At 42.9% G+C, this 27652-nt stretch overlaps 2 protein-coding genes across 6 annotated transcripts; one reads left to right on the top strand and one right to left on the bottom strand.

Annotated features, from left to right (window-relative positions):
- Positions 1-5490: 5490 nt before the first annotated feature.
- On the bottom strand, positions 5491-7878 carry PPP1R3D (protein phosphatase 1 regulatory subunit 3D). The gene has a single exon (XM_050917820.1). It carries the CDS (start codon positions 6959-6961, stop codon positions 6038-6040), a length of 924 nt encoding a protein of 307 aa, XP_050773777.1. The 5' UTR covers positions 6962-7878; the 3' UTR covers positions 5491-6037.
- Positions 7879-8557: 679 nt separating this feature from the next.
- FAM217B (family with sequence similarity 217 member B) lies at positions 8558-25684 on the top strand. Of its 5 annotated transcripts, none has more exons than XM_050917788.1 (5): positions 8558-9438; positions 12351-12453; positions 13723-13834; positions 13940-14025; positions 14956-20100. In XM_050917788.1, exons 2-5 carry the CDS (start codon positions 12359-12361, stop codon positions 16157-16159), a joined length of 1497 nt encoding a protein of 498 aa, XP_050773745.1. In that variant the 5' UTR covers positions 8558-9438; positions 12351-12358; the 3' UTR covers positions 16160-20100. The 5 variants fall into 5 exon arrangements, with proteins under 5 accessions (XP_050773745.1, XP_050773746.1, XP_050773749.1 ...); XM_050917789.1 differs by having other exon boundaries at positions 8558-9013; XM_050917792.1 differs by lacking the exon at positions 8558-9438 and adding an exon at positions 24387-25684 and having other exon boundaries at positions 11642-12453; positions 14956-15885.
- Positions 25685-27652: the final 1968 nt, after the last annotated feature.

Consider the following 27652-nt stretch of genomic DNA (forward strand, 5'->3'; position numbering starts at 1 on the left):
TTTGGATACGCCCAGAGCCTTCCACTCTTCCTGGCATCCCTGCACAAGGGCTATACACAATCCGTCCTTATACTGGCAGAGCACAAGAGCTGCCACAGATTGTGTTAATACTCCACTCCTCGGACCTGTATCTGGAGGACTGGGAAGGTGGGTGGGTAGCATGCCACACCCTTTCAAAGTGCATACATTTGCAATCCCAGGAGCACTGTGCTTGCCTCTCAGATCCTGGCAGTGTGCCTTAAAGACATAATTTATATCTAAACTTGGAACCTCACAGTGGCATTTTTGCAGAATCATTTTTCCAAGTATTACTGCATTTCATTTTCTTCTAATACTGTACAGGACCTTTAAGGCTATAATAAAGACGAATATAGAAATTACGATTAAGGCTACGATTCTGTCATGGAGCTCACAGATTCTGCAACTTTCTAGGACCTCCATGACTTCTTCTGGGGCACAGCTGGAGCAGCTGCCACCGGAACAGTTGCCCTTTGGCCAGCCCCGAGGTCGCTGGAACAGCTGATCGGTGGACAGCCTCTAGACTCTGGAACAACAGCAGGGGTTTGGTCATCCCCCCTTGGGCCGGAGCAGCAGCAGCCAGCCCTTGCCTAAAGAGCAGTGGCAAGGCTAGAGCAGCTGCAAGCCCCGGTAGCGATCTGTTTCCCCCGCTTCCCTCCACAGGGTACTTTCAGTAAAAGTCAGGGACAGGTTGTGGGCTTCCATGAATTTTTGTTTACTAAAAATACAAATGACAAAATCTTAACCTTAATTATGTTTTTTACAATAGGAAGCTTGGTAGTTTAGCTCAGCATCCTTGTAATTGGAAATAATTTACATACACAATTTGCAGAAAACATTGCTAGTAGCTTGAAGTCATTTATAATAAAGATCTACACTCAGGTCTGGCCTGACTTTCAGAAGTGATGAGTAATTACAACTCCAGCTGAATTCAGTGGGAGGACAGATGCTTGGCACCTCTGATAGTCAGACAGACCCCTCACTGAATAAAGTGCATATTGTACTGAATAATACAGTACATTAGCAGAAACATTAAGTCATATTACTCAAGTCTTAGATTTTTGTTTGTTTTAGTTTAAAAGAACAAAAGGCACATAAGCAGAGACTTCAGTAATAGCATTTGTCAAAGCAAACTGAGAAGCAAATTCAAATTACAGTATGAAATGCAATACAGGCGGCAAATTTTGGTGAATGATTGTTTTCAAAGAAATCCCTCTCTCTTCCCTACCAAAACAATTTGTAACCATTCAATATAGGAATTTTAACTACCTTGTAAGCTCTCTTAAATACCACAATGTTAAACTCCATGAGGCTAACACTGATTTGAGAAGTGTGAATTCTGTTTTGAAATTCAGATTGATTTTACAGCTATGTACATAGAATTGTAGGTTGGAACACTCAAACATTTTGCAATTCAAAATATAAAGAACAATACAGTCAAATACATAGGTCCAATTTAATTTGCAGTCAGTGGGTTCTATTCTGCAAAGTGATAAACACAGTCAACTCCCATTAGCTTAAACTGGAGTTGAGTTTTCTCAGCACTTTGCAAAAGGTGCTCAACAACTTACAGGAGTGGTTTCCCTCACTTTAGGCTATGATTTTCAAAGGAACCTGGGTACCTGATTCCTTTACACTTCTTGGAAAATCCTAGTTTTAGTTGTTAAATTGTTTATTGTGAGGACTGCCTCGCTAATTCTAAATTATTTGACCAGTTTTAGCCTATCATGATGATTATGTTACCACTGTATATCAAGGTATAAGACACGTTATATGAAAATAAAGAATCCAGAAAGTGTACACCTGTTTATATAACAATATAGTTTCTGGTTTTGTGTCAAAAACAAAAGCTGTTAGCCAAGCTTGAATTGTTTGTTGTTATTACACGACATCTACAATGGAAATACTGACTTATGTACAGCTAACCGTATATTATTAATAATGGATGACTATTTTTACAAAATTCCTTAAACTTTTCTAGTTTTTTTCAGCTGCTGTGCAAACCCGGGAGCTTTTCCCCTTTCAGTTTTACATTTTAGCCTACCAGTCTAGGCTTTGAATAGCTCTTACTAGCAGCTATATAGGCTTTTAACTTTCAGTTCTTGTAAAAATAGGTTTGAGACTAAGCTTAGATATAATTTATTTTCCCCTGAGGGTTTCTCATGTTCCATCTCTAGCTTTATTTTTATTTTTTAAACCAGCTGGACACATACTGGGCCCAACAATGTTTCAGTTCTTGACTCTGCACAGGTTAACGGGCATACCTGGAGGCTCTGTCTTGTCAAATCTGAAATTTGGCCAGAAGATTGAGGCAAATCCCCACTTTTACCAGCCACCAGGAATCTCTAATGTCTACAAAGAGCAGCCAGGACTTCAGTTTTGAAGGCTGTATTCAAAAGCCCCATATACATTAAACTATGCAGTACTTAATAAAACTGCCTCCAGCGGATTCAGGGGGCCTGGGACAAAGTGGTGGAGCTGCGGCGCTTATATTCACCCGGTGGCAGTCCGGGTCTTTGGCGGCGGGGGGCCCTTCAGTTGCTCTGCGGCTTCAGACCAAAGACCCAGACTGCTGCCGGGCCAGGGCTCATGGGGCCCCTGTAGGGCCCGGGGCAAATTGCCCCACTAGTCCCCGGCCCCCTGCCTCTGGGCGGCCCTGGTTCCAAGTGGTTCAGAGCTTTCAACCCTTTAGCTTAAGCTTGTAGGCCATTCCTTGTAGCATGACAGCCCACTGCATTACTATAGTACCAGCCCTGGCAATTTTAAAAAAATAGAAAATGAAAGATAAAAGCTGATGCAGTTCAAAAGATACTGAGCAGTGTCGATGTCTGATTGATTTTAAAAGTTTTGCATACTTTGCCATTGCAGAGCTAGGAAAATCAAAATGAGCAAAAAAGAGTTTAGGTTAGTTTTGAAAGCCCCTTGGCCTGTTAACACCCTGTCAAATAGATAACAGCAACTGTGTGCAAACTTTTAGCATTTTCAGCTGTTAGCTGTCAGCTGAGAAACTGTTGATTTTAAAAAAACAACATATATTAGGACAGCAGATTCCTAGGGATTCTCAGTTACAACAAGTTCCTTTCTACACAGGTGTAGCAATGCAAAGGGGGCTTAAAGAGAGCAGAAAATCCCTCCTTCCTATAGGGCCTACTCGGTCAATGAAGAGTTGTCATAACAGCTCTACTCTGGCCCTCCTCCCAGACCTAGTAGAGGGTAGTGCTGGGTGAGCAGCCAGAATGCACCATAGCTGTTCTCAGGTTTTCAGGACCCACAAGAGCAGGGCCCCAGCAATACCGAAAATACAGGTAGTTCAAAAGTGGCCTAAAGGCACATTTGCCACCTTATCTCATTTCTGCTATGGAGTAACTGAGAATCAGACACCTTAAGGTTACACTACCATATTATAAATATGGGGAAACATTTCATTAAAGAAATATGCTTTAACATGTTTCCCCAACTGATCAGAATATAATTTCATGGAAGAAAAAATGTCCATTAGGTCTGACCTGTGCAATAATACTAGATATTTGATGGTTTCAAGCTTCTCAGCCAATTACATATATTACTTTAATAATGAGTCATATTGAAATGATATACATTCTGTATGTGTTCTTATTATAGATTATAACACAGTTATTATAGAGAGCACCTTCTATACATGGATATCAAAACCATTATAAAAAGTGAGTATTATTCCCACTTTACATAAGAGAAACAGATCATGGAGAGGTTGAATGACTTGTCCAAAGTCGTACAGAAAACAGTAGAATGGTGGGGAACAGAACCTGGATTTTCAGATTGCCACTCTCTGGTCTTTCCACCAGCCAAATCTGCTTCTTAATGGTATTAATTGGGATAGTTCCCCCACAGGATTTTTATATTTTAAGACGTATTGATTATTTGGCAACCCAGCAGAGGAGAGTGGGAAATATCCCTTGTCAATTTCAGCTGGTGATTGACAACTGAAACTTGAAAATGAGGAATTCCAAGAGTTACCTAGAGACTTTAGGTACCAGACGGTACATTTAAAAGAGCGGTTTTTAAGCTCTTTGGCCTCTAAAACCTATTGTCCACTTTGTTAAAATCAATGTTAGGACAGGATGTTAAAAGTGCTTAAATAAAAAAACAAAGCTGATTAAGGTTAGAATGACATCTCCAGTCCAATTATTTTATGTATGCACTTTTAAAAAAGTAATTGTTCCTTATTTCTTTAATGAACTTTTTTTAAAAAAAGCACTAACATTTTAAGTTGCACAGTAGTTGGATACCAATCACTTCTTAGGTGTTTAATGACATAAGGCTGCGCTGGATAACACAGGTGTGTGCATATTTGTATCAGTATGCACCTGGCTGTGTGTGTTGCTTATGGCCTTAATTTTCAGAAGTGATTAGTGATTTTGGTGCTTCAATTTTTCATATCCAACTTGAGACACCTTAAAGGGGCCCTGATTTTCAAAAAGTGCTGATCACCTGCCTTCGGAAAAATCAGTTCCCTTTAAGGTGCCTTTAGCTGAGCACTCCAAATTCAGGCACCCAAGATCACAAATCATTTTTTAATATTTAGGCTGTATTAACAACGTATCTATCTATCTGAGAAGTTTTTCACACATTTTCATAACTGCAGATGTCATCTCCTATTTTCCAAACTGAAGCTTGCATATATTGCAAAAAATGTATAGTCTCAAATTCTCACCAACAAATAGGCAAAGCAATAAGCTGAGTACTGAGGCCATTCTCTCCAAGTTGTTGCTATGTTCCCACTGCCGTAGAGGGGAGACTTTTGCCTGTGGATCCAAGCAGACATGGATTTACCAGCCATGCCACTGACCTCCCTGAAGACCCCACTTTTTGCTAGAGAGGAGGGAGCCCATAACTTCTTGTTCCACTGGTCAAAAAAGATCAGAACTAGCTAATTTTAGGACTCAAAATACTATGGTAATAGTTAGGGTATTGGAAGGGAGGGCTAGGAATCGCAACTCCTGGGCTCTGTTCCATGGTTCTGTAACTGATTCAGTGTGTGGCCCTGGTACTCAACCTCTTGTGTCTGTTTCCATTTGTAAATAGGCACAATTACCTGTCTCACATGGGGGAAGTAAGGCTTCTTTCATTAACATTTGTATTGGGCTTTGAGATCCTCAGGTGGAAGATGCAATTAAAAGTGCAAAACTGCTCTGGTTTTGTTTAGTGAAAACAGTTATGCAAGAAAAGAACAAGTTTGTATTTTAAAACTTTATCCAAAGAACTGCTTGAACCTCCCCTTGAAAATATCAGGCCTTCCCCAAGGACGCCAGCCTTATGGCTTAAGAAACACATCTTAGCAAGAATCATTCTGACTGTATCAATGGCAAGCACTGGAGATTAAAAATAATAAGAGAAAGAAAAAGAATCAGGTTAAAACCTTATTTATGGGGACCCCGTCAGGTAGTTTCAGATCAATAGTTAGATTTTGTTAAATAATAATAAAACCAAATATCAATAGAAATATTTTTATGTGTTTAAATAGGAATACAAATAATTTGGATATAAACATTGCCCTGCAGTGTTTTCAGCACTGGAATTATGCCCAAGAACCAAGGTAATACTACAAACAAAACTGTAACAAAAAAGTAAAGCTAACCTATTTTCCAGTTAGTTAAGTGTATAAAATTAAGCAGTATAAAATGGTGACAAAAAAGTTGGAATTTTAAATTTTTGTTTATGTAAAGTATTATTAGTAACACTATTTTCCTTTTGATATATTTAGCCTGACAGTGTCCCTTTGAGCCAGTTCTGCCCTGATTCCTGTCTATGAAATCTCTTTGAATCCCATGAAATCTCCGGGGATGTAAATCCATGCAGATTTTGGTCCTTTATCCTTTCTGAAGCTCTTACAAAAAAGTTTTGTACAGATCACTTGTTACTCTCATTTTGAAACAGCTTTGCCTCTTGAAGGATTTCTGTGCTGCTAGAGAAGCAGAGAGGAACACCGAGGAAGAGAAGGTCACTGCAGCCATTTCATATCCGTATATCTCCTTCTTGCTCAGATGAAGTGGATCCAGCTAGCCTCACATTCCCTCGGCATCTTGAGAAGGTGACTCCTGCAGGTGAAGCTGTAGTTCTTACCTTGGTTGTTATCCCAGTACTCCTGCCCATTGACACGATATCTCACTGCAAATTGGACTACAGAGCACAGCTGGAGGAGGAAAGGAGGCATGGGAAGAAAGAAAGTGAAGACATCAGCTTGGCCCTTCCCATCCACCTCAGGATTGCTGCTGTGCCAATGAGCACACACTTCATGCACGCTCTTCCACTGGTTGAAGGTGTAACGCACAGACACCTGCTTCTCAAAGGCCAAATTGAGAACTTGGATAGTGCCACTGAGCCCCAGGTCTGAGCTGGTCACACATTCTAGACACACCAGCTGCTGATGAAGGCGCGTGGAGAAGTCCACACAGTCCACAGGCTGCTGGAAGTTAGGCACCAAGCACTGCATGGTGATCTCCATATCCAGCTGGCTGCAGCAAAGGTCCGAGTTGATGGAAAGCCTGGAGAGGACATGCAAGGGGATGGATGGGTCCTCCCCAACCTGAAAGACTTTCACTTCAGCCAGCTCCAAGCCCAATGCATCAGCAAATCTCACATGGTTTATGCGGCTTCTCTTGCACCCAGGAACACGGCATTGTGCTGCTGTATTCTTCAGCCTCTCAGGGGAAGTGGGCAAAGACCTGGCTCGTCGGCGAATGATAGGCTGCAGGTGTGGGTCACAGCTGATAGTAGTGCTGCTCTGAAGATGACTTGGATGTGGCTCCCTCTTGGGTGGGGTGCTCAGACTGGCGCTGCTGCCACGCAGTGGCTGGTGCTCCTGCTGCCACCGTCCTGGACCCAATGCTTCTTCAGCCCTTAGCGTGTTCTGATACAGATCAGAGAGGTAACTAGGGCTCCTCCGAGGGACATGTACCTCCATTATTTCCTGAAGGCAAGGTGACAAAGTTGGTGCTGCAGCTACTGAAAACTGTCTCTTTTGTGACAGGGAGGGGGCTCCGGGATGACAGCAGTCACAGAGGCTGTGACTGAGTATTTGAGGTTATTGTGCTGGATGGTGTAACTAGCGTTGGCTGAAGTGGTACAGGCTGTTGCAATGGATGACAGGAATCTGGAAGCTATTGCGCTAGCCTGAAGAGAATTTGAAGCTAATGCACTGGATGGAAGGATACACGTCGTCTCACAGGGTAGAGAATTCAAGGCTAAAAGGCTATTACGCTGAATGGTGGAGCACGAGCACTCGAAGCTGTTGCACAGGCTTAGGTGGGATCAAGGCTGTCACACTGGATGAAGGTGGACTTGAGGCTGTCACAAAAGCTGGAGACAGCTGTGCTGGATGCTGGCGGATTCAAGGCTGCTGCACCTGTTGAAGGCAGACTGCAAGCTGCTGTGGTGGGCACTATGGGGTTCCAGGTTGTTGCATAGACTCAAGAGGGACTGGAGGCTGTTCTGATGGCTCCAAGACGCTTGCCCTGACTGGAGCAGGGGTCGAAGCGGTCCCACTTGATGCTGGATGATTCAAGACTCCTGCACAGGCTGGAAGGGTCTTGCAGGTCACTGGGCTGCAGAACGGAGGCTGCTGCACAGGCTGGAGGCTGTCAGGATGACGGGTGGAGCAATCGCTGCAGTGTCACTGGCTGGAGAAGCAGGAATCCAGGTCTGGGGTGGGGGAGGAGAGGCGGCGCTGCAGCCCACCTGTAACCCCGCCCCTCACACTACTCTCCTACGGCGCCCGTCCGCTGCAGGGCGGGAGCCAGACTCAGCCTCAACGCAGGCCGAGCGCTGGACGCCGCGCAGCAGCCAGATCCCAGGGCGCTCACGGTTCCTGCCGCCCTGCGCGTCAGCGGGCAGATTGGTTTGCAAAATGGGCACGCAGGCCACGCCCCCTCCGACGCTCTAGTGCAACGCCCCCGTCTGCCCCAGAATGGTAGCGCCTCCTCCCAGGCACCTTCCCTCAGCGACAAATCGTACGGTCCAGCCCCCCGCCCCTAAGCGCATGCGCATTAGCGGAAACGACGCCGCTGCCGCGTGGGCGGCCCCCTCGGTTTGCTGTTAGGGGCTGGCGGGAGCTGCTGGCAAGAGCAGGAAGAAGGTGGGGGGACGCGGGACAAACGGGGAGAGAGGGAGGCAAAAAGGCGGGAGAAGGCTCGTACGCAGTGCGTCACTGGATTGTTTGTGTGGCCGTGCCGGGTTTATAATGGTGCCACAGGACCCGGGGGAAGCCCCCCCTCGGGTTTCCCCTCCCCCCCGCCTGCCCCTGGGCGTGGGCAGGCTGGCTGGGCTCTCGTCCCCGGGTCTGTCCCGGCCCAGCGCGGCTCTGGCTCTGGAGGGGTTCTGCTGCCCGGCTCCGGGGGGCCCCACCGCGGGAGGCTTGGCCGGGCTGCTTGTGCTTCCCCTAGCGGGCCGGGCCGGGCCGCGCTGCCAGGGCAGTGCGAGGAGCTGCCAGCTGTAGGGTTTGCTGCTTGTGCAGACAGCAGACGTCACCTCCCAGCGGGGCTGGTGCGGGTGGCTCGGGGTGGGGGACAGTCCCTGGTGGCACCTTAGCTGGCTGGGTGGGGGAGAGAAAGAGGGAGGGTGATCTGGGTGTGGTTTTCGCAGGGCAGCGCTTTTGCTTTGCAAACACTCTGGATCCCCCTTCACCTCAAAAAGCAGCGAGTTTAAATTGCAGCAAGGGCGGTTTAGGTTGGACATTAGGAAAAACCTTCAGAACTGTCAGGGTGGTTAAGCACTGGAATAAATTGCCTAGGGAGGTTGTGGAATCTCCACCATTAGAGGTTTTTAAGAGCAAGTTGGACAAACACCTGTCAGGGATGATCTACTACTTAGTCCTACCTTGACTGGACTAGACCACCTCTCAAGGTCCCTTCTAGTTCTGTGATTCCCCTCCCTGGGCAAAGGCAGCTACTGGAGGGTATGGGGGGAGGGTGAGAGGGAGCAGCTGCCCGCCGGACAATGATGCTGGACTAGGAGGAGGGTAGGTAGGAAGCCAAAGGGGCTGTGATTGTGACAGACTGCTCACGGCTCCTGTTCTGTCTGCGGCCGGATAAGCAGAGCGAGCTGCATGAGGAAACAGCTGCTCTGTGTGGAGAGTAGAGGCATTTCTGCAAGTGCATGTCACACTTGTTACAGTACAAATCAGAGCATGCTGTCTTGTGTGTGGCTTGCATGTGGCATGGTGATTACTTGCTCCCAGTTTTCCCCATAAGAGTTCATCTTGACTGTTTTTTATTTTAGGATCATTCTTGTGTCATTTCTTCATAATTGAAAAGACTGTTTCACTGTCAGCATGATTGCCTGTCAGAAACCAACATATATGCCTGGACATCGCTGATTCTGGCTGTTTTTTGCCATTGTTTTTGTGTACAGCTGTGTTTTTGAATGCTGGCCTCTGGCTTAGGGGTGAGCACGTGGGTAGCCCCGGGGTCAATGGTAATCTTATACCCTCTTCATGGGCATAGCAACACCTGGGGAAAGAAGTCTGTGCAGCTCAGAAAATGGTCCTTTCTTCCAGCCCTTATTGGGGAAAGCTGTGGTAACACAGCACTGATATTCTTAATTTATCTCCTTTGTTTGCTGCTACAACTTTCCCACCCTTTCATCTCCAACCAAGCTATGCCAATCATACTGTATACAGAAGCAGCGTAACAGAGGTGATTTCCTTTTGAGGAGACAGATGAGAGAATATGCTGTTGGTAATCATGACCAAAGTCCTGTTGCCAGTTCAAAACTGCATGACATCTTGGTGCATATAACTGTGCTACTTGCCATGAGTCTAGGTGGCATTAGTTTGTCACCAGATGCCAGCTTCAGTTACACTGTGATAACACAACTGAAAAGCCTCACAGTGGTACCATTGCAGCGAATGACATGTTATGTGCCTGTATAAATTACCACAAAACTTCTCTCCCGTGGGGGGCGGGGGGGTTAATTTGGAAAGGAGAATACCAGAATAAAGGAGCAAGTGGTATGTATTTCGCCCTCAATCTGAGTCTCTGCCCCTATAAGGTGAGAACCTGCTTGACAGAAGCCTCAGTGGAGTAAGTTGAGGCATGAGGAAAAAATCATAGGCCTGTGTGGGAGGGGTCAAATCTCTAACAGCTAGAAGGTTAAATGCACACTGGGACTCAGAGGGGTGTGTGGGGAGGGAGCGGAATGCTAAACTGTCACATCTGCAGACTTAGAAGCCTTTATACCAGTGTTTCTCAAACTTTTGTACTGGCAACCCCTTTCACACAGCAAGCCTCTGAGTGCGACCCCCCCCACCCTTATAAATGAAAAACACTTTTTTATACATTTAACACCATTATAAATGCTGGAGGCAAAGCTGGGTTTGGGGTGGAGGTTGTCAGCTCACAAACCCCCATGTAATCACCTCGGGACCCCCTGAGGAGTCCTGACCCCCAGTTTGAGGATTCCTACTTTATACTATTCCATAGTTGGTCAGCCTTCTAAAATAAATTAGGGCTGTCAAGCAATTAAAAAGATTAATCATGTGATTAAAAATAATTGAATACCACTTAAATATGTTTAGATGTTTTCTACATTTTCAAATGTATTGATTTCAATTACAACACAATACAAAGTGTACATTGCTCACTTTATTTTTGATTACAAATATTTGCACTGAAAAACAAAATATTTTTCAATTCACCTAATACAAGTACTGTAGTGCAAGTCCACTCAGTCCTACTTGTTCAGCCAATCGCTCAGACAAACAAGTTTGTTTACATTTGCAGGAGATAATGCTGCCCACTTCTTGTTTACAGTGTTACCTGAAAATGAGAACAGGTGTTCCTTCCCAACAGAATGCTCATCATTATATCTTTATAGAGTAACATTTAAAATATTATTCCCCACTGGAGTACAATTAGAATTGAGACATTCCAAGTAAAATGTAATGTTTACTAAAAGTAACAAAAAAAGTCATCAACTTTTAAAGCAAAGTAGTGATGCAAAATTCTCTGAAGGGAAAGTGATGCAAAATTTGCTCCCTTGGAGGAGGCAGGGGGACAAGACCAAGAATAGACTGAGGGTGCAAATTCTGAGATGTTTTGCGCAATCAGAAATCACATCCCTTGCCAGGGCAGAAGACAAGTGGTTGAAGCAATTGCGGAAGGATGGCAGAGAAACATATCAGAAATCTCATCCCTATGTGGCCTCTCTCCTGGTCCAAGGGATGAGATTTCTGATGGAGAAGAGCGAAATGTTTAAGAAACTGCATTTTGCTACATCAGAACTAAGGACAGGTGAGGGGATGGGATTTTGGAACTGATTATCTGTCACCTTCTGGAAATTACATCACCTCCCTCTCTTTATCCCTGGTCCAGAGAATGCAGTTTCAAGGGGATAAGAGAGAGCAGCCCATAGACTGCTCTAGTCCAGGCATTTTCGATATACAATTCAGATTTAGGATTGCAATTTTGGAAGGAGAAGCAAAAATGAAATGGATGTAGTGTTAAAATTTGCCAGTGTTTACAAATATATGCAAGGTCTATGCATATTTTTTTTGACAAAGGGCAGCTCAGAGGGAAAGGTGCCTGATCACCTGTTCTTGTTATTATAAAAGCAGAGATACCCACACCCATTGGCAAATGCGACTCAGCTGCACCCAATACTTCTGTGCAAGAGGAAGTTAAATCACAATGGAGCGTACGAAGGGTCGCTGTTCCAGTGCTGCTGTGCATTTAAATACAGCCCTCTGCTTTTACAAGTGAGCGTGCAGAGCCCTGCTTGTCAACAGATTCCCAGGGGTACTCATGTTTTGGGACGGTAATGGCACAGCCTCCCCTAATCCAGGGTCTGCTTGTCAGGAGTGACTAGCAGCCTGTGCCTGATAAATATTGCAGCAGTAGCCGCCGCCGCCGAGCTTCCTGTAGAAAAGTATGCGTAGCACCCTGCTATCCTTGACCCACAATGCTTTGCAATTCTAATGGCCAACCTATTCCTCAGGGAGGAAGGGGGCGGGGGCCCTGTGCTGCTCTCTGTTCAATAGCCCTGGGAATGACAGCTCAACAAAGATCAGCAATAAGCAGATGGACAATGCAGCTGCTTCTTCAGCAAGCTTTGGGGGAGGGAAATATTGTTTTCCAGCACAGCTGGCTAGCTGAGTATTTTTATCCTACTGTTATAAAGATTAAATCACGTGTTTTCTGGGGGGAGTGCATGGTGTTTGTTTACTGCATCCACAGGATGTGGTGATATTTGTATCTACTCCACTCTGTCTTGTACGCAGAAAAGGTTGGAGTCCTTTGTTTAAGATTGTGCAAAACGATGTAAAAGAAAAAGTGTAACTTGCAAGTACTCTTTAAAAGGAATAATAATGGGACCAGGCATTCAAGATTATCCCTTACTACTGCAACGAGGGACACTGAAAAAGGACAGCCAAATCCATGAAAGCCACAAAGGAATGGTAATGTAAGGAAATTATTTTCTCTCTCTTTGCTAGGGAAATACGTAATTATTGCAGATTAGTATCTAACTGATTGTGTGATTCAGTGGGTGAGCCAGGGTCATTTATTTCCTTTTCATTTATCTATTTGTTTATTCAGAACGAAACAGATAATCAGATAGTTCATGTGCAGGTCACAAAGTTAGAGGTGATTGTTTCCATGCTGGAGGGTCTGGGACTTGCTTTCATTATTTTATAATCCATGAAAGGGGCAACACATAATTTTTCCAAACAAAACGCATGTTACTGACTCCCAACTAAAAATGAATACTATGTATTGACAGAAGTGAATTTTACTGCAATCCATCTGAAAGCTGATGTGGAGGTAAAATATGGTGGTTGTTTTGAAGTGACCTTTTCAAGCATTCTTTAAAAAAAAAGATATAGTGCTCATGTGCAGTGCAAATACAACTTTTCTTATTCTTAGAGAATGCATTATTTTAAATGTTAAAATATTTTGGTTTTTTTCTATTGTGCCCCCAGAGAGAGTCTGGTTTATTTAAGGGAATACTCTCTTGATTATAATGTCAAATTGTCCAGGTCAGTAATGCATATCATTCAGTCTGAATGTGTGAGGGATTTTTTGCTCCTGATTTAAGCACCACCCTGTAATCACACAAAACTGAATTTTGCTTTGTGCCACTGTTGTTAAATAGCTTCTATTAATATTGTAACAGACTGCACATTCTGAGCCAAATTCTGCTTACATTCTCATGAGTAATCCTTTGAGCATCACTGGCGCTATGCACATAAAAAAGGCAAGCAAGATTTGGCTTGCTATATTCTTAATACTGCATATTATTATAATTACTTTAGTTGTATTGTGGAACCACCTAGTCTGAGTCATGAACCAGGTCCTCGTTGTACTATGCACTGTGCAAAACAATAGCAATATGATAATGATAATAAGCAAAATTACTGATGTTTGTAAATTGCTTTGAGATCCTTGGATAGAAGGTGCTATAAAAGTGTGAAGTATCACTGTTGAATTATCTATTTGTGAGTTAAGCACTTATGTGGCATGTAAATTAAAACGGACCACCAAATATGCATGAAAAAGTTTTAGTGAAGCATAAACGAGAAATCCCTTAAATCTAAGGAACACTTAAGTATAATTATGACCATCTCTTTCTTGCCCCCTTTTTAAAATTAATGTACATTGAAAATCTGTACTGAAGCTGTGATTGTCAAGTATCTTGTTAATTAATTACAATATCCTGTTTGTTTATTGCTAGTTCCAGTCGTGGAAAGGGACATCCAAGTACCAAAGGACTAGAGAAACCACTTTCTCCTGTGAGACCTTCTCCCAGCAGCTTAAGCAAAAGTATTTTAAATACCACCAAAAAGGTAAATCAATTCAAATCCTTTGCATATATAAAAATGTGCTTATATTTTATGTCAGATTTTTCTTTATTACAGTTTTAGGTACACATATTTGCATCTATTTTCTAGACTTTCCATTGCACCCAGGATGACAGTCAACCAAGTTTTCTTTACAAGGAAAGAAACAGGCTAGATGAGGCTCATCAGCAAAACAGGTAAAGTGTTTTATATTGTCTTCTGATGTCCATAGATTTTTCAGAGCTGCACATAAGTCTTCAGATGAAATACTGGCTTTGAAGTCAATAGAAGTTTTGCCTTTGACTTAATTGGGGCCATGATATCACCCTTCCTGTTCAGTTATCAGGAACACAGATTTAAGTTACCAGTATTGGAACCTCGCTATCCTGCCTCAAAGAGCTTTATAGTCAAAATCAGATTTGAATGAAACAGGAGACAGCGAGAAAAAAAAAAAGTCAGTTGTGTTTATAAAGACAACATTTCCCAACAGGAACCACACGCTTACCATTGTTATTTCCTGGTCTAAGCATAATTAAAAACTGATCTCTCCAGTTCACCTCATTGTACCTATGGGCAAACGGTGGCTAATGTCTATATTTACTGTTTAGGAGCTAGGAGCAGAAGTTTTCTGTTTTTTAACCATTTAACCACACAGAGGGCTAGCTCCTCAGCTGGTATAAATTGGCAACGCTCAGTTGAAGTCAAGGGAGCTACGTCAGTTTACATGAGTTGGTGATAGGGCCCGGAAAGCCTAGCTATTTTATTTGCTATTTTATTTCTGTCTCAGATCTCTTCTTGCAAGAGCCTCCCTTTTCCTGCAGATCCAAATTTGCTTCTATATACTCTACACTTTACATATAAACACATTGTAAGTGATGTCCATCAAAATAGTCAAACCATTAAATGGGACATTAGGCAAGGTTATTTCTGCAAGTTTAATATTAATGTCATCTCATTCATAGATTCTCAAGTCATACCAATTCTCTTATCTTTTATTTTCAGTCTTTGACTCATCTTGTGGACGCAACTGGGGCTCCAGAGGTTGTGGAGTTAGCAAGCCCTGGGGTAGTTGGAGTTCCAAAAGGGGTTAAATGATCTAACTGTAAGTGCTCTTTCTTTTCATATAGAATGATGAGTGTTTGCACATCACTGTACAAAGTACGAGAGGCAAAGAAAGACCTCATGGAAAGAAGGCAAAGTGAATCTGGACTACGCAGAATCCCTTCCAATTTGAAGGGGAATTCACAAGGTGGCTCCAGTAAGGCAGAAGATGCACTGATGCAAAGATTTTATTCCAATCAAAAAGGAGAAACTCAAAGAAGTCTTGGAGAGCATGTGACTGAAGCTGTCCCTTGCACTTCTAAATATCCAGGGACCTCTGTGAATGAGATGTTCCTTGACTTTCAGTCAGTGAGAATTATTCAAGAGGATGCTGCTGAGGATAGTGCCAGTGACCTTTCTGACTCAGAAAAAATTCCTATTCCCCCTTCCCCCTGCACACTGCCGGAACTCAACCTCAGAGCTGAAGAAATTGACCCAGCATGTTTTGAACACCTCTTTGATGCAGGTTATAAAGAATCAATATATTATTATCCTGACTTCCTTCCACCTCCTTTCAACTCCTGCGACCTGCAGCAGCTGGCAGTATTTGTTAACACAGAGTGTAAATCGGAATCTCGACCACAACCAGCAGGATTCATTGAGAAATATATCGATCGGCTTTTGCAGCTGGAGTGGCTGCAGGTGCAAACTATACAGAACGAGAAAGGAAAGACAGCCAAAGCTAGGCCTCAGACGGCTCCTAGTATCATTCGGACCCTAAAAAGCCCTGGCAAAGGCAAATCGTTGCATAGCCCTTCACCTAACAAGCAGTTAACTCCCAAAGAAGGTGTTATAAAGCTCCCCACCAGCCTTTCAGCTCTCGGAAGAGATGTACACTGTGAAGAAAATAGCCAGTTAAATGCATATCCAAGTCACTCAAAAGTTGCTGAGGTTATGGGTGGCACGTCAGCCCCACAGAGACATGCCTGTGAAATGAGGAATGAGGTGAAAAAGAGGTCAGTCATCAAGCTGCAACTTCTCAATATGCAGGCCTGTGCAAGCAGCTCTAAGATTCAGGATGTTGGTATTCAGGATATTGGTAATATTAGACCCCTCAAACAATCACCCAAGTTCCATAGTTCAGCTGCCCCCACCCAGGGGCGAAAAACACAGGCATGTTCAAATCTGAAGAAGAATGGTAATGCTAATAATTATGTTCCTTCCAAGAAACCAACAAGGGACAAGATAAAAACAAATGGTGTGAAGCAAACATCATGTACATTTAAATAATGAAGAATAATTAATTAGTAAATTGGCAATGCATTGCTGACTGCTGGAGAGTGGAGGGACCATGGTTTTTCCTGGTCAGGAAATCCTGTAGAAAATTGTTCTTGCTGCAAATTTCTGCACATTTAAGTACATTGGACCTTAAACTAGCAGGGCCAACAGGGAATATTTTTCTCTGAAGACAAATGTCTTCCACTGGTCTTTACTCAAAGAGTAGACACTTGCTTATGTAAGAAGATTCTAGCGAATAAGGTTAGGAAAACATAAAATGTCTGATTTCTTCTCACACTGACACCCATGTAACTTCATTGATTTCAGTGGAGTTACTCCTGATTTACACTGCAGTATGTGAGAGGAGAATCAAATCCATACACTCTCCATTGAGCAGACACACACATGTGCCATATAGGGTGAGACAGATTTGCTTTTCTTTCTGATGGAGAAGAGTTTTGTTGATTTTTATAAGAGAATGGAACTGGCCAGGCTCATCTATGCAAAGTTAAAGTCTGATTCTTGAGAGAAGAGCACAAAATCAGACTGGTTTGGGGAGCAGAGAATGTTTTGAAGTAATCTTCTGAGTCAGAAGAGATTCTGTTAGTTAAGATCATACCGCTGCTACAGGATTGCCATCCGCTCATCTGGTGATAGGCCAAGGATATGGCCTGAATATTTTTATACAGCTACCTTTATTGTAGTCTTAGACCATTTTCCTTAAAGTCCACCTTGTAGGTCTTGCTGCTTTATGTCATTCAGAAGGTGACCCTCTTAATGTTTTGAGCTATTGCCACTCAAGCAAGAGATCTTGGAGTCATCCTGCTTAGTTCTCTGAAAACATCTGCTCAGTGTATAGTGGCAGCCAAAAAAGCGAATAGAATGTTAGGAACTGTTCGGAGAAGGACAGATAAGACAGAAAATATCATATAATGCCACTATATAAATCCATGGTACACTTGGAATACTGCATGCAGTTCTGGTCACTTGTAACAGCGTGCACTCATCTCTTGTGAGCACCCCCTTGGCCAAGTGCACACACTTTGATTATCCCTCCTCTGGGATAGAGCAGCACCCCAGGGCTCCCTCTCTGGAGACAATGGCTTTGCCCTCTTGGGGCTTCCTGGCTACGGCTCTCCATCTGGGTCACTATAGTTCAGTCCCCCCTCTGGGGTGCCTCACTGTCCAGGCCACTTCACCCCAGTGGCTAATGGGGGATGAAGTAGGGGGGACCCAGGCCCACCCACTATTCTGGGTCCCAGCCCAGGGACCCTGTAGATTGCAGCCATCTGCTGTATTCCTTTAACTATGTTGCACAGCTTCTCTAATTCCCTGGGCCACTTCCCCACAGCCCTGCGCTGTCTTCACCCTTACCTCAGGACCTTGTCCTAACAAGAGTCCCAGCAACCAGCTCACGGGTCCTTCTTACTCTCCGCAGCTTCTGGCAGCACTGCCCTGTCTGGGGTTCTGTAACTCAGTCAGGCAACCACATACCATCCACACTCCTACAGCTCCAGCAAGGAACTTATCTTCCTCTGGCCCTGCAGCTCTTATACGAGGCTGCTGGGCCCTAGTTGGCTGTATCCCACACAGCCACGCTAGGCACTTTGGAGGACTCGCTCCACTGCCCTTTTTGGGGGGCAGGGTGTGGCAGGGCCACGAGACCTTCAGCAGGGGACCTCAGAGGGTTTGGTATACTCCGTCACATCATCCCATCTCAAAAAAATGCTAGAATTGGAAAAAGTAGAGAGAAGGGCAACAAAATGATTAAGGGCATGGAACAACTTCCATATAAGAAGAGACTAAAAAGACTGGGACTATTCATCTTAGAAAAGATATGACTAAGGGGGGCATAAAGAAGTGTTATTTACCCTTTCACAAACAAGAACCAGGAGTCTCCCAATGAAATTAATAGACAGCAGATTTAAAACAAACATAAAGAAGTACTTCTTTCCACAGTGCACAGTCAACCTGTGGATCTCGTTGCCAGGGGATGTTGTGAAGGCCAGAAGTATAACTGGGTTCAAAAAAGAATTAGATAAATAATGGAGGATAGGCCCATCAATGGCTATGAGCTAAGACGGTCAGGGATACAACTCTGTGCCCTGGGTGCCCCTAAGCCTCTACCTGTCAGGAGCTGGGACTGGATGACAGGGATGGATCACTTGATAATTGCCCTGTTCCGTTCATGCCCTCTGAAGCCTCTGGTACTGGCCACTGTCAGGAGAAGGATACTGGGCTAGATGGGACTACAGGTCTGACCCTGTATGGCCATTCTTATGTTCACTCTCTTGCGATTGGGCCCTTTATCTTGAAAGCTCCTGTTCATTCTGAGCTCCTAGTGATGGCAATGGAGGTTGAAGTTACTGAATAGCTTGCAGGGTTAGGCCCACAATGGTTTAGAGAAAAGATGCATCTCTTCCCTTTTTTTCAGTAAAGATAAGTTTGTTGTGAGAGAGTGGCCTGGTTTTGTCTACATAAAATCACACTGTTACAAGTGACAGTAATTGGATTCAAATAACCCTTGAAAATATTTTCCCCTCAAATGTTGGAAGCAAAATTAAGCCCAGCAGAGTAAAGTTACCATTTCCCAGGAGCAGGAATGAGTTAAAGCCCAGCAATTCCAAACTTCTCACTTCAATCAGCTCCTCTTTCATAGCTTTAAAAGAGGCTGTGACTGTCATGCTGGTGAAAAGTGAACTGACAGCCCTATTGAATGAAGTTATTTGTCTACACATTCTGAGCAGTGAGAGTGGCAGCCTTCCCCTTTCAGCCCTCCTCCTCAGGTCTGTGGTAATTCAGTATTTCAGACCATTCTTCCCTCTCATTGCTGAGGCTGCCATTTGTGGTGGTGGCTTTTGTGACATGGACACCTGTCCCTGGGAACTGGAGTCTTTCTTTTTCATATCTTTCTTTAGTGTGATTTCTCCTACCTGGTCAGCAGGAAGAGATGAGAGTTGTCAGGAGCAAGGTAGCCCAAGAATTATGATAATTACACATTTATTTCAATGTCTAGACCAAAGACACAGAAGTAACCATTGCCCTATACTTTTGAAGTTACTGTGTTTTGTGGCACTGCTTTCCCTAACTCTAAAGAATTTCTTTGGCTAAAACAAACTGATCAGTGGACAGAAAAGATGGAGGGTTTGGTATAGCATTTTTCTAGTCGGTCTGGGACAGCTATAGATTGATTTTATGGTTACTCCTTCCTTGTCCAGAATGTCCCACATAAAATGCCTAAGGAAACCTTCAGGCTCATACATATGGCATCTATAATGATCTCTTAAGCCTTTTTTGTTGCCTGAAACCTTTCCCCCTCTCCCAATAATTTATATTCAAGGCCCTTTTTCCAGCCTACTCGGAACATTTCTGAGGAACTTGACAACTGTCTTATTGCTCTGTCGTGATTTCCTCTCCCTCTTCCTCTCCAACAAACTTTCTAGATGAAACTTCTGTACTTTCTGATCAGTCCCACCTCTCCTATGAGATTTGAAGAATAAGGGAAAATGATGGATCCCATTAGATTGTGATTTTCAAATGTACTGAGCTCTGCAGCTCCCACTGAAAATCAGGCCCCTGGGGAGAGGGTTTACATGGTGTGTTCCACATGCTTTCTGCTGAAGCACCAATACATTTTTAGTCTCTTTTCAGTCACTTATATACATCTCCACCTACTGTCCATAGCACTGTCCTGCTCTACTTCACCTTATTTGGGTTCCAATTTCAGGAATGGGTGAAATAACTCCAGATAATGAAAGCTGCTCTCATGTGGCACAGAAAGTAACTCTATAACCAGGACTGGGCACTGTTTCAGGACCATGTTTGGGCTGAAGTGTTTGTTTTGGGAGGCTGGAATTCTGTGGAAGACAGGAAAGTAGAGACAGTAGTGTAACAATTACCAAAGAATTGAAAGATGAGATCATCAGCTGGTGTCAATCCAAGCCAATGGAATGACACAGCCAATGGAATGACACAGGCAACTGAGGATATGGCTCCACCTTTTCAAAGCAAAGAAGAAAATATTTATATAGTAGATGCTAATCTTCTGCTCCAAGGACTAGCATCAGAGCTGTTACTTGACATATGACTAAGTCAGGGGTTGGCAACCTTTCAGAAGTGACAGGTTTCAGAGTAGCTGCCATGTTACTCTGTATCTGCAAAAGGAACAGGAGTACTTGTGGCACCTTAGAGACTAACACATTTATTTCAGGATAAGCTTTCGTGGGCTACAGCCCACTTCTTTGGATCCATTCTATGCGTCGGAAGAAGTGAGCTGTAGCCCACAAAAGCTTATGCTGAAATAAATGTGTTAGTCTCTAAGGTGCCACAAGTACTCCTCTTCTTTCAGAAGTGGTGTGCCAAGACTTCATTTATTCACTCTAATTTAAGGTTTCACGTGCCAGTCATACATTTTAACGTTTTTAGAAGGTCTCTCTCTGTAAGTCTATAATATATAACTAAACTATTGTTGTATGTAAAGTAAATAAGGTTTTAAAAATGTTTAAGAAGCTTCATTTAAAATGAAATTAAAATGCAGAACTCCCCCGTATGGGTGGCCAGGACCTGGGCAGTGTGAGTGCCACTGAAAATCAGCTCACATGCCGCCTTTGGCACGCGTGCCATAGGTTGTCTACCCCTGGACTAAGTCATGACTCTTCATAGTTCTTGCCTATTATGGTTTACATTAAAAAGCTGTAAATACAAGAGAACAAATTAAGCAATTTAAATTATGTTGCTATTGCTTGAACTTGCTATCTAAAATGCTGAGTTGTTTCATTTTCGTTGTGTGCTGCCTGACTTCAGCTCCATAAACTTTTATAGCATGCATTTATATGTACTTTGGAAATATGAATGCTCATAAAAGTAGTAATAGTATATTTTACTGTACATTCAAAATGAAGTCATATGCTCAGGAATAGTTTGAGTGATTTTCGATGTTGTCTTCCTAGTCAGCTCTAGGCTAAACATGTGGATCTCTGATAGACTGATGGAAGAACATCACTTTAATGTATTGTATTTTTTCCATTTTTAATAATCAAACCAAGTTGCAATTATTTTAAAGCTACATAGTTGCATGTCATGACTGCATGTAGTCAGCTAAGGCGAAGTTCAACTGCCTGTTCACAAAGATCAAATAAATTGGCGTTATTTGAGGGTGTGGGGGACTACCAGCAAACTGCAGTACAACACTTGTATCTGCTGGTCCATCGTTTTTCTGAGAGAGCGTGAAACTCCACCTTTTGGCTCAAAGGGTCTTGAATCCAAAGGGTGAATTTCATCCTTTTGGCCCAATCCTGTAAACTTTCATTCGTATGAGTACTCTCTTACTCACATGAGAAATTCCCTGTAAGTCAGTGAAAGTCCTCAAGAGTAAGGATTACACACATGAGCAAAGGTGTGCAGGAGCAGGGCCATAATCATTAATACTTATTTTAAAAGCCAAATTCCTGTAAAACCAGGAATCTGTCATTCAGTGAGTATTACCTGACACAAGATTCTCCTCTGAAAAGTGACTATATAAACTGCACTTATTTGATTGTTTGCATACACAGTTACAGAAGTTTAAGCATCCAGATACATGCACATTTTGTATGGTCAGTTGACACTGGCATTTTTAAAAGAAAATTTGCTATTAAAGTCCTTAGCTCCCAGCCTTGAGATCAGTGTGGCAGTCTCCACATCTAAGAACTATTTCAATCTGCTTTAAACAGAGCTATGGTAGTTTACGGTAGGAGGGCTGGAAAGCTTTGTTTTTAAATGAAAGTTTGTATTCCGCAGTATCTGAATCCGGGTCAAATAAATACATCAAGCAGGTAAGAATGGTGATTCCACTGGTGTAAGTCATAACGCTTGTTAAATTACTGAATTACAGTTTGGCCTGATAAACACACAAGTCTGTTCTCCTGGTACTCTGAACAAAGCTTCCTTTCCTCATTTATAGAACTAAACTTGTGTTTTCTCCAAACAACAGTTCTTACATATTTTATTCTTAGCACCATGTAATGGACCCAGACCAAAACATACTAACAAAGCAAGTATCAGAGGGACAGCCATTTTAGTCTGGATCTGTAAAAACAGCAAAGAGTCCTGTGGCACCTTATAGACTAACAGACGTATTGGAGCATGAGCTTTTGTGGGTGAATACCCACTTCATCGGATGCATGTGTATTCACCCATGAAAGCTCATGCTCCAATACGTCTGTTAGTCTATAAGGTAACAAAACAAATATCCCCTTTAAGAAGGGCTCAGGGAAAGCAGCAATCTTAAGGGAGTTCATAAGGTCCTTACCTCAGATCCCGGGTTCAGAGCCTCCAAAGTTAGTAAGAAAACAAAATCTCTGGTCTTGCCCTAGAGAAGGCATTGAGACCACAGCCTAGATAGCTTCTAACCCCCTTCATCCTGCTCCAATTCTTTTTCCTGTTTAACCCAACCCCAGGGCAGAGTGACCTTGATTACACCCAAACTAGTTTGATTGTAGGCTTCAGCCTGCTCCTTAAAGGCATAATGATGGTTCCTCCACAGACCAGTAGACGGTGAGATTTGGACTTTTTTCTCCAGCCGTTACTTGAATTTGATATGGGATCCATTTTTTGTTTTCAACCGCTACTTCCATTTTAGCTTGTGCACATGCTGGGCCTACAGATGGAGGGAATCATTTATGCACAGGATTAAAGTACACAATTCACTCATTTTGTATACATTTTCTGGACTTTTCATTCAGCCTTCACGATCCCATGTATAAAAGGAACAGACCAGTTTTTACTGAACTGAATTTATTGTGTTTGATTTTAAAGTCATTCCTGTTTGTTGTTGTTGTTACATTATGTTTATGTTAATGTCAAGAAAACCTTTTGCAGATAATCTTAAAATTCAAGGATTTTTTTGAACATCAAATTTATCATGATTTGGAATGTTTTACTAAGGTGATTTATTGCAAGTTTAGATAACCCAAGGTTCTAGCTGTTTATTGCCTACTGAAATGAATACTCTGAGGTTTCATTGTAAAATGTAGGGAGAGATTCTGCTTCCAGGTAAACTGGTATAAACCTGCAATAACTCCATTATCTTAAATGGAGTTACTCTGAGTTCAAATTAAACACAATTTGGGCCCCAAATGTTGTTAAGCTCAAACATTTCCTTAACTACATTACTAATAATACCTCAAATTATTTACATTTAAAAATGTAAAACCAATTTACTTTTTCCAATTTGTAGGTGTGTTTGTTTTTTCTGCATTTCCCTCATCTTGCCCAATTAAATTAGCTTTTGCTTGTGGTCAGTTTCCCATCAATTTAGCACTCAGGTACTGATGTTCCCAGTCTAGTAGTCACTGCTTTTTATTGTACTATGAATTCAAAGCCTAACCCCTTTGCATAAGAATGATGGCCCTGTTGCGCCACTGCTACCCCTCTCCCATCACTTGGGCACACTAACCAGCAGTGGAAGTCCAAATTTCGATCTTTCAAAATTGAGCATACTCTTGGATTTGAAATCTTCTGGAGTATAACGCGCATTGCAGGTTAGAGGGCACACAGCTAAATGGGAGTGGGCAGTGGCAGTGCTCACTACGGTCGGGAGATTATCATTAAAATTGACGGAAGATTGATGCTGGTCGTGGGGCTAGGGAGAAGAGGAAATTGCTAACTGGCACAGTGGAACTATTTGGTATATGGGTACAGTTGCCCAAAAATGTTGGGAACCACTGCCCTAGATCACAGCTAACAACAATCACTTGTAACTTTGTATCCTGCAGCAGCCTTCACTCCCCTAATTACTCTCCACCACATAGGAATAACACTCTCTAGGCTTGATCCAAAGCACATTGAAGTTTATGGAAAAAATTCCATTGGCTTGAATGGGCTTTGGATCAAGCCTTATATCATTAAGATTGCTTAGATATAGCCTCAGTCCTAGAAGATGTTGAATACCTTCTACAAGGTGCTGAGTGTCGTCCATTCTTGTTGACTTCAGCAGGAGCTGGAGATGCATAACACCTCACCACATTGACCTTAAGAGCAGAAAAGGCACACCAGAGCATGTCAACAACCTGTGAAAAGGCCAGAACATCTCATGCGGATCTATATGCAAAGAAAATCCTCTATGCATGGATCTCCTCCTCCTCATGTGGAATGGAGGATGTCAGATGCCTTATCAGCGCCCTTCCTCCACCTTTCGCCCCCCCCCCCGCGCACTTCCCAGGCTCCTGCACATCACACACACACACACACATCTCTGCAGGGAATTGACTTGGAAGTCATTACAGCCTGGAGTTAAACTTCTGAATAAAGAATGCTCCCACTGTAGAACCCCCACCCAAGAGCAGGGGGTCACAAGAGAGGAGCACAGTACTGATAGAAGAGCATTGGAGAATAGCATGGAGGAGGTGTAGCAACAGCATGGAGTAAGAGAACATCTGTGTGAATGTTCCTCTGCCTCCATCATGTTCAATATGGGACTCAAGGGATACATGCAGAGGGCTTGGGATAATCCCATCCTCCCTAGCAGAATGATCTCATGTTTTCTTCCCTCTGACCCCATACTATGGGAATTTCTTTTTTTATAAGATAGAGGAGTGACGTGGCTCTTAAATAGTACTGCATATAGGATCCTTGCGAGCTGGACCTGTCATATAAGACAAACGGCCACAAAACAAGTACAGTAGCCCGTATATATATCCTTCAATAACCTGGCTATATTTGCCCACTTAACTTCATATTTCCTAAACTTTCCCTTAAAAATCAACGCCCCCTGCATGCTCCCTTTGTATGTGATGGTCATTGCTGTTTCTGAGGCAATTTAGATCTTGACACTTATTTCAAGGAGCTAGTACTAGCGACAGAACTTTTTCATGGTGTTTTTGCTCAGAGGGGTTTGTAATATTCAGTGTACAGTGCCTTTTTCTGTGTCTGTACAAGAGTTAAAATTTCAACCATGAAAAAAATGCCATAGATGTCATTTAATGGCCTGATTTTCAAAGGCGCTGCACATCTGCAGCTCCCATAGACATCAAGGAGATATGTGGGTGTTCAGGCTCTCTGAAAATCAGGCCATAAATGTGATGTATCTGTATGCTTCTCAGCTCTCTGTGAACTAAGATCAAGTGTGAGTAGTCTCTTGGCTTATCCAAGGCCGTGATCAAGTGTCTTGATGTTTTTGGTCTTTTAGCCTCAAGATGAAAACCTTGTCTGTGTCTCTGGGACCTTGATGTAAAAATATTATCTAAGTTATATTAACTTTCTGAGAACTTTGTAGCCTAGCTTCCTGTGTTTATCAGATGTTTGCTTTTGCTAGTAATATCAATAGGAAAACAATCTTGCTAATTTAATATATGCTGTCTATTTATTTACATAAAGGTGTGATACTGTATCTTTGTCATTTTGATGTGGTTTTTTTCATCAGCCACAAGGTGGCGACTAAAAGTTAATCTTTTATTGACCTTCTGCCTGAAGATACTCCAAATCAGTGGGAAGAATTTAGTTTCAGTATTATGAAAAATGTGCTGATTGAACTTGAAAAATAAACTACCCAATCGAATTTACTTCACACGCTCTGTGATAGCCTCACAGATACTTAGGCCCTGATCTTGCAAGCAAGTTAAGTATGTGGATAAGTGTCTGCAAGGCATTAAAAGTTGTTTTTTGGTGCCGCTGCTAGGTGTGGACAAACTTGTTTTGGTTAATTTCAAACCCGTTTGAGCGCTGTGGGTTCAGAACGTCTGCTCAGAGTGTATATTATTTGGGAAAAAGAGAGATAAATTATAACAAAAAAAATCCACTGGGCCTGATTATTTTCTTATGCCAGTTTACAGTATGGAATTATTAGTGACACATGCTAGTGAATTGAAAGTAGAATCAGGCCAGCAAGTATATAATTCCTTGGTATATGCTTTGCATATTCCATTTACACCATCTTAGATTGCTTTGGGGATGGGGTCATATAAAGCTCAAATTCCCTTAGGTAGTAAAAATGTTTTGTCTCTTAAAACAGAGTTATTGTTGAAGTGTGCGGAAAGCTTGAGGGTTAGAAGGTAGGCGTAAAAAATGGTTGTAAACTCAAAACATTTTTTCACATCCCCAAAGCAGCTTGAGCTGTTTGGAAAAGTCCACACGATTTACCCAATCCTTGTTCTTTGTACTGCTGTAAGTAGAATGACCAAGCTCTTGAGCATATTACACTTCAACCCATTTTGATGGAAGTGTTGGGGAGGTGTGATATTTTTAGTACCTTTTGCACAAGATTGTAAAACCAACTTTTGTGTGTGGGGGAGGAGGGGGTTAATAAGTGCTTACTGCGATTTATCATCACCTTTCCTGACTCACATGCCACGCAAACTGTCAGTCCCTTCCCAACCTGAACTGGCAATGATGAGGTCAGATAGTGGGAGCTGCACAATATAATCTTTGCTCTGTTAGTAATATTTTTTATTAAGATGCAAAGCTCATTACTGTGAATCCTAGCAGTGTCTGCTGATTGCAACTCAGCTTCGCCTGCTATTGTCCAAAGAGAGGACAAACACCCAAAATGAGAAACCAACGAAACAAGAAGATTTAAATGAGGTGGAATTAATTTAATATAAAGAACAATGGACCAACATTTGTGCTCATTTACATTCTGTATTGTCCTACACAAGTCATGTATGCCAGGGTGCACAAAAGGAGTTAAGTGTTGTGATTTCTGAGCATCACAGCACCTAATGTTTAGGTGCCTAGAAAATCCCTGCGATTCACAAATTCTGAGTCAGGCACCTAGACTCGTACAATGAATGGGGAGAGATGGGTGCCTTACACTGCAATTCACAAAAGCCAACAGAAGGGAGCTGTGTAAGGTAGCCAATGGGATATGTCCAGTTCAAGTCCCTCTCCACTTGACAGGGAGATGGGATGGGCTTTGTCCCCTGTCAGGTGAGTGCCTAAACCACTGGGCTATGGAATATCCTATTTGGAGTGTGGGTTCCCTGAATCTCTATTGAAGCTGTTGCATTGTGGATAAATACTTGGTGTCATTTGGGCCAGACACAGAGAGTGAGTGAGTGAGAGCAGACGTATGAGACTGACTCTGTAACCTTGTTAGAGCGCTCACACAGGATGGAGTAGACCCAGGATCCCTGCTCCAGTGACTCTTTAAGTTTTTGTCTAGTGGAACAGTTTCAACAGGAGAGAATGAGACAGCCTCACATCAGCCTTATCCCAGTGGATAGAGCACTCACATGAGAGGTGGCAGATCCCTGTTCAAATCCCATCTTCCCCTTAGGCATATCCCATATTCCAGGTGAGTACCCTAACCACTGGGCTAGAAGTTATGAGGGAGGGCCTATAGATACCACCATATTATGTGACTTTGCCTGAGGACCTGATCCACTAGGCGTGCTTACAGGATCGGGTCCCGCGAACGACTTTGGCAGCTGAACGTCTGTTGTCCCCCACTTTGTGAATCACTCTGGGACTTGGGTGCAAAATAGGCCTACAGGCACCTAGTGGCAGGCTGCACTGCACCTGTCCACAGGC

This window comes from Gopherus flavomarginatus, chromosome 11, assembly GCF_025201925.1.
Source record: "Gopherus flavomarginatus isolate rGopFla2 chromosome 11, rGopFla2.mat.asm, whole genome shotgun sequence".
NCBI classification, from domain to species: domain Eukaryota; kingdom Metazoa; phylum Chordata; order Testudines; family Testudinidae; genus Gopherus; species Gopherus flavomarginatus.

What these genes read in the sequence shown, in the direction of transcription:
- PPP1R3D (XM_050917820.1), bottom strand. Translation starts at nt 6,961, where the DNA reads ATGGAGGTACATGTCCCTCGGAGGAGCCCTAGTTACCTCTCTGATCTG.
- FAM217B (XM_050917788.1), top strand. Translation starts at nt 12,359, where the DNA reads ATGGGACCAGGCATTCAAGATTATCCCTTACTACTGCAACGAGGGACA. An exon ending in AGCCACAAAGGAATGGTAAT is followed by an intron (nt 12,454 to 13,722) that starts GTAAGGAAATTA and finishes GTTTATTGCTAG; the next exon opens with TTCCAGTCGTGGAAAGGGAC. An exon ending in GAGGCTCATCAGCAAAACAG is followed by an intron (nt 14,026 to 14,955) that starts GTAAAGTGTTTT and finishes CTTTTCATATAG; the next exon opens with AATGATGAGTGTTTGCACAT.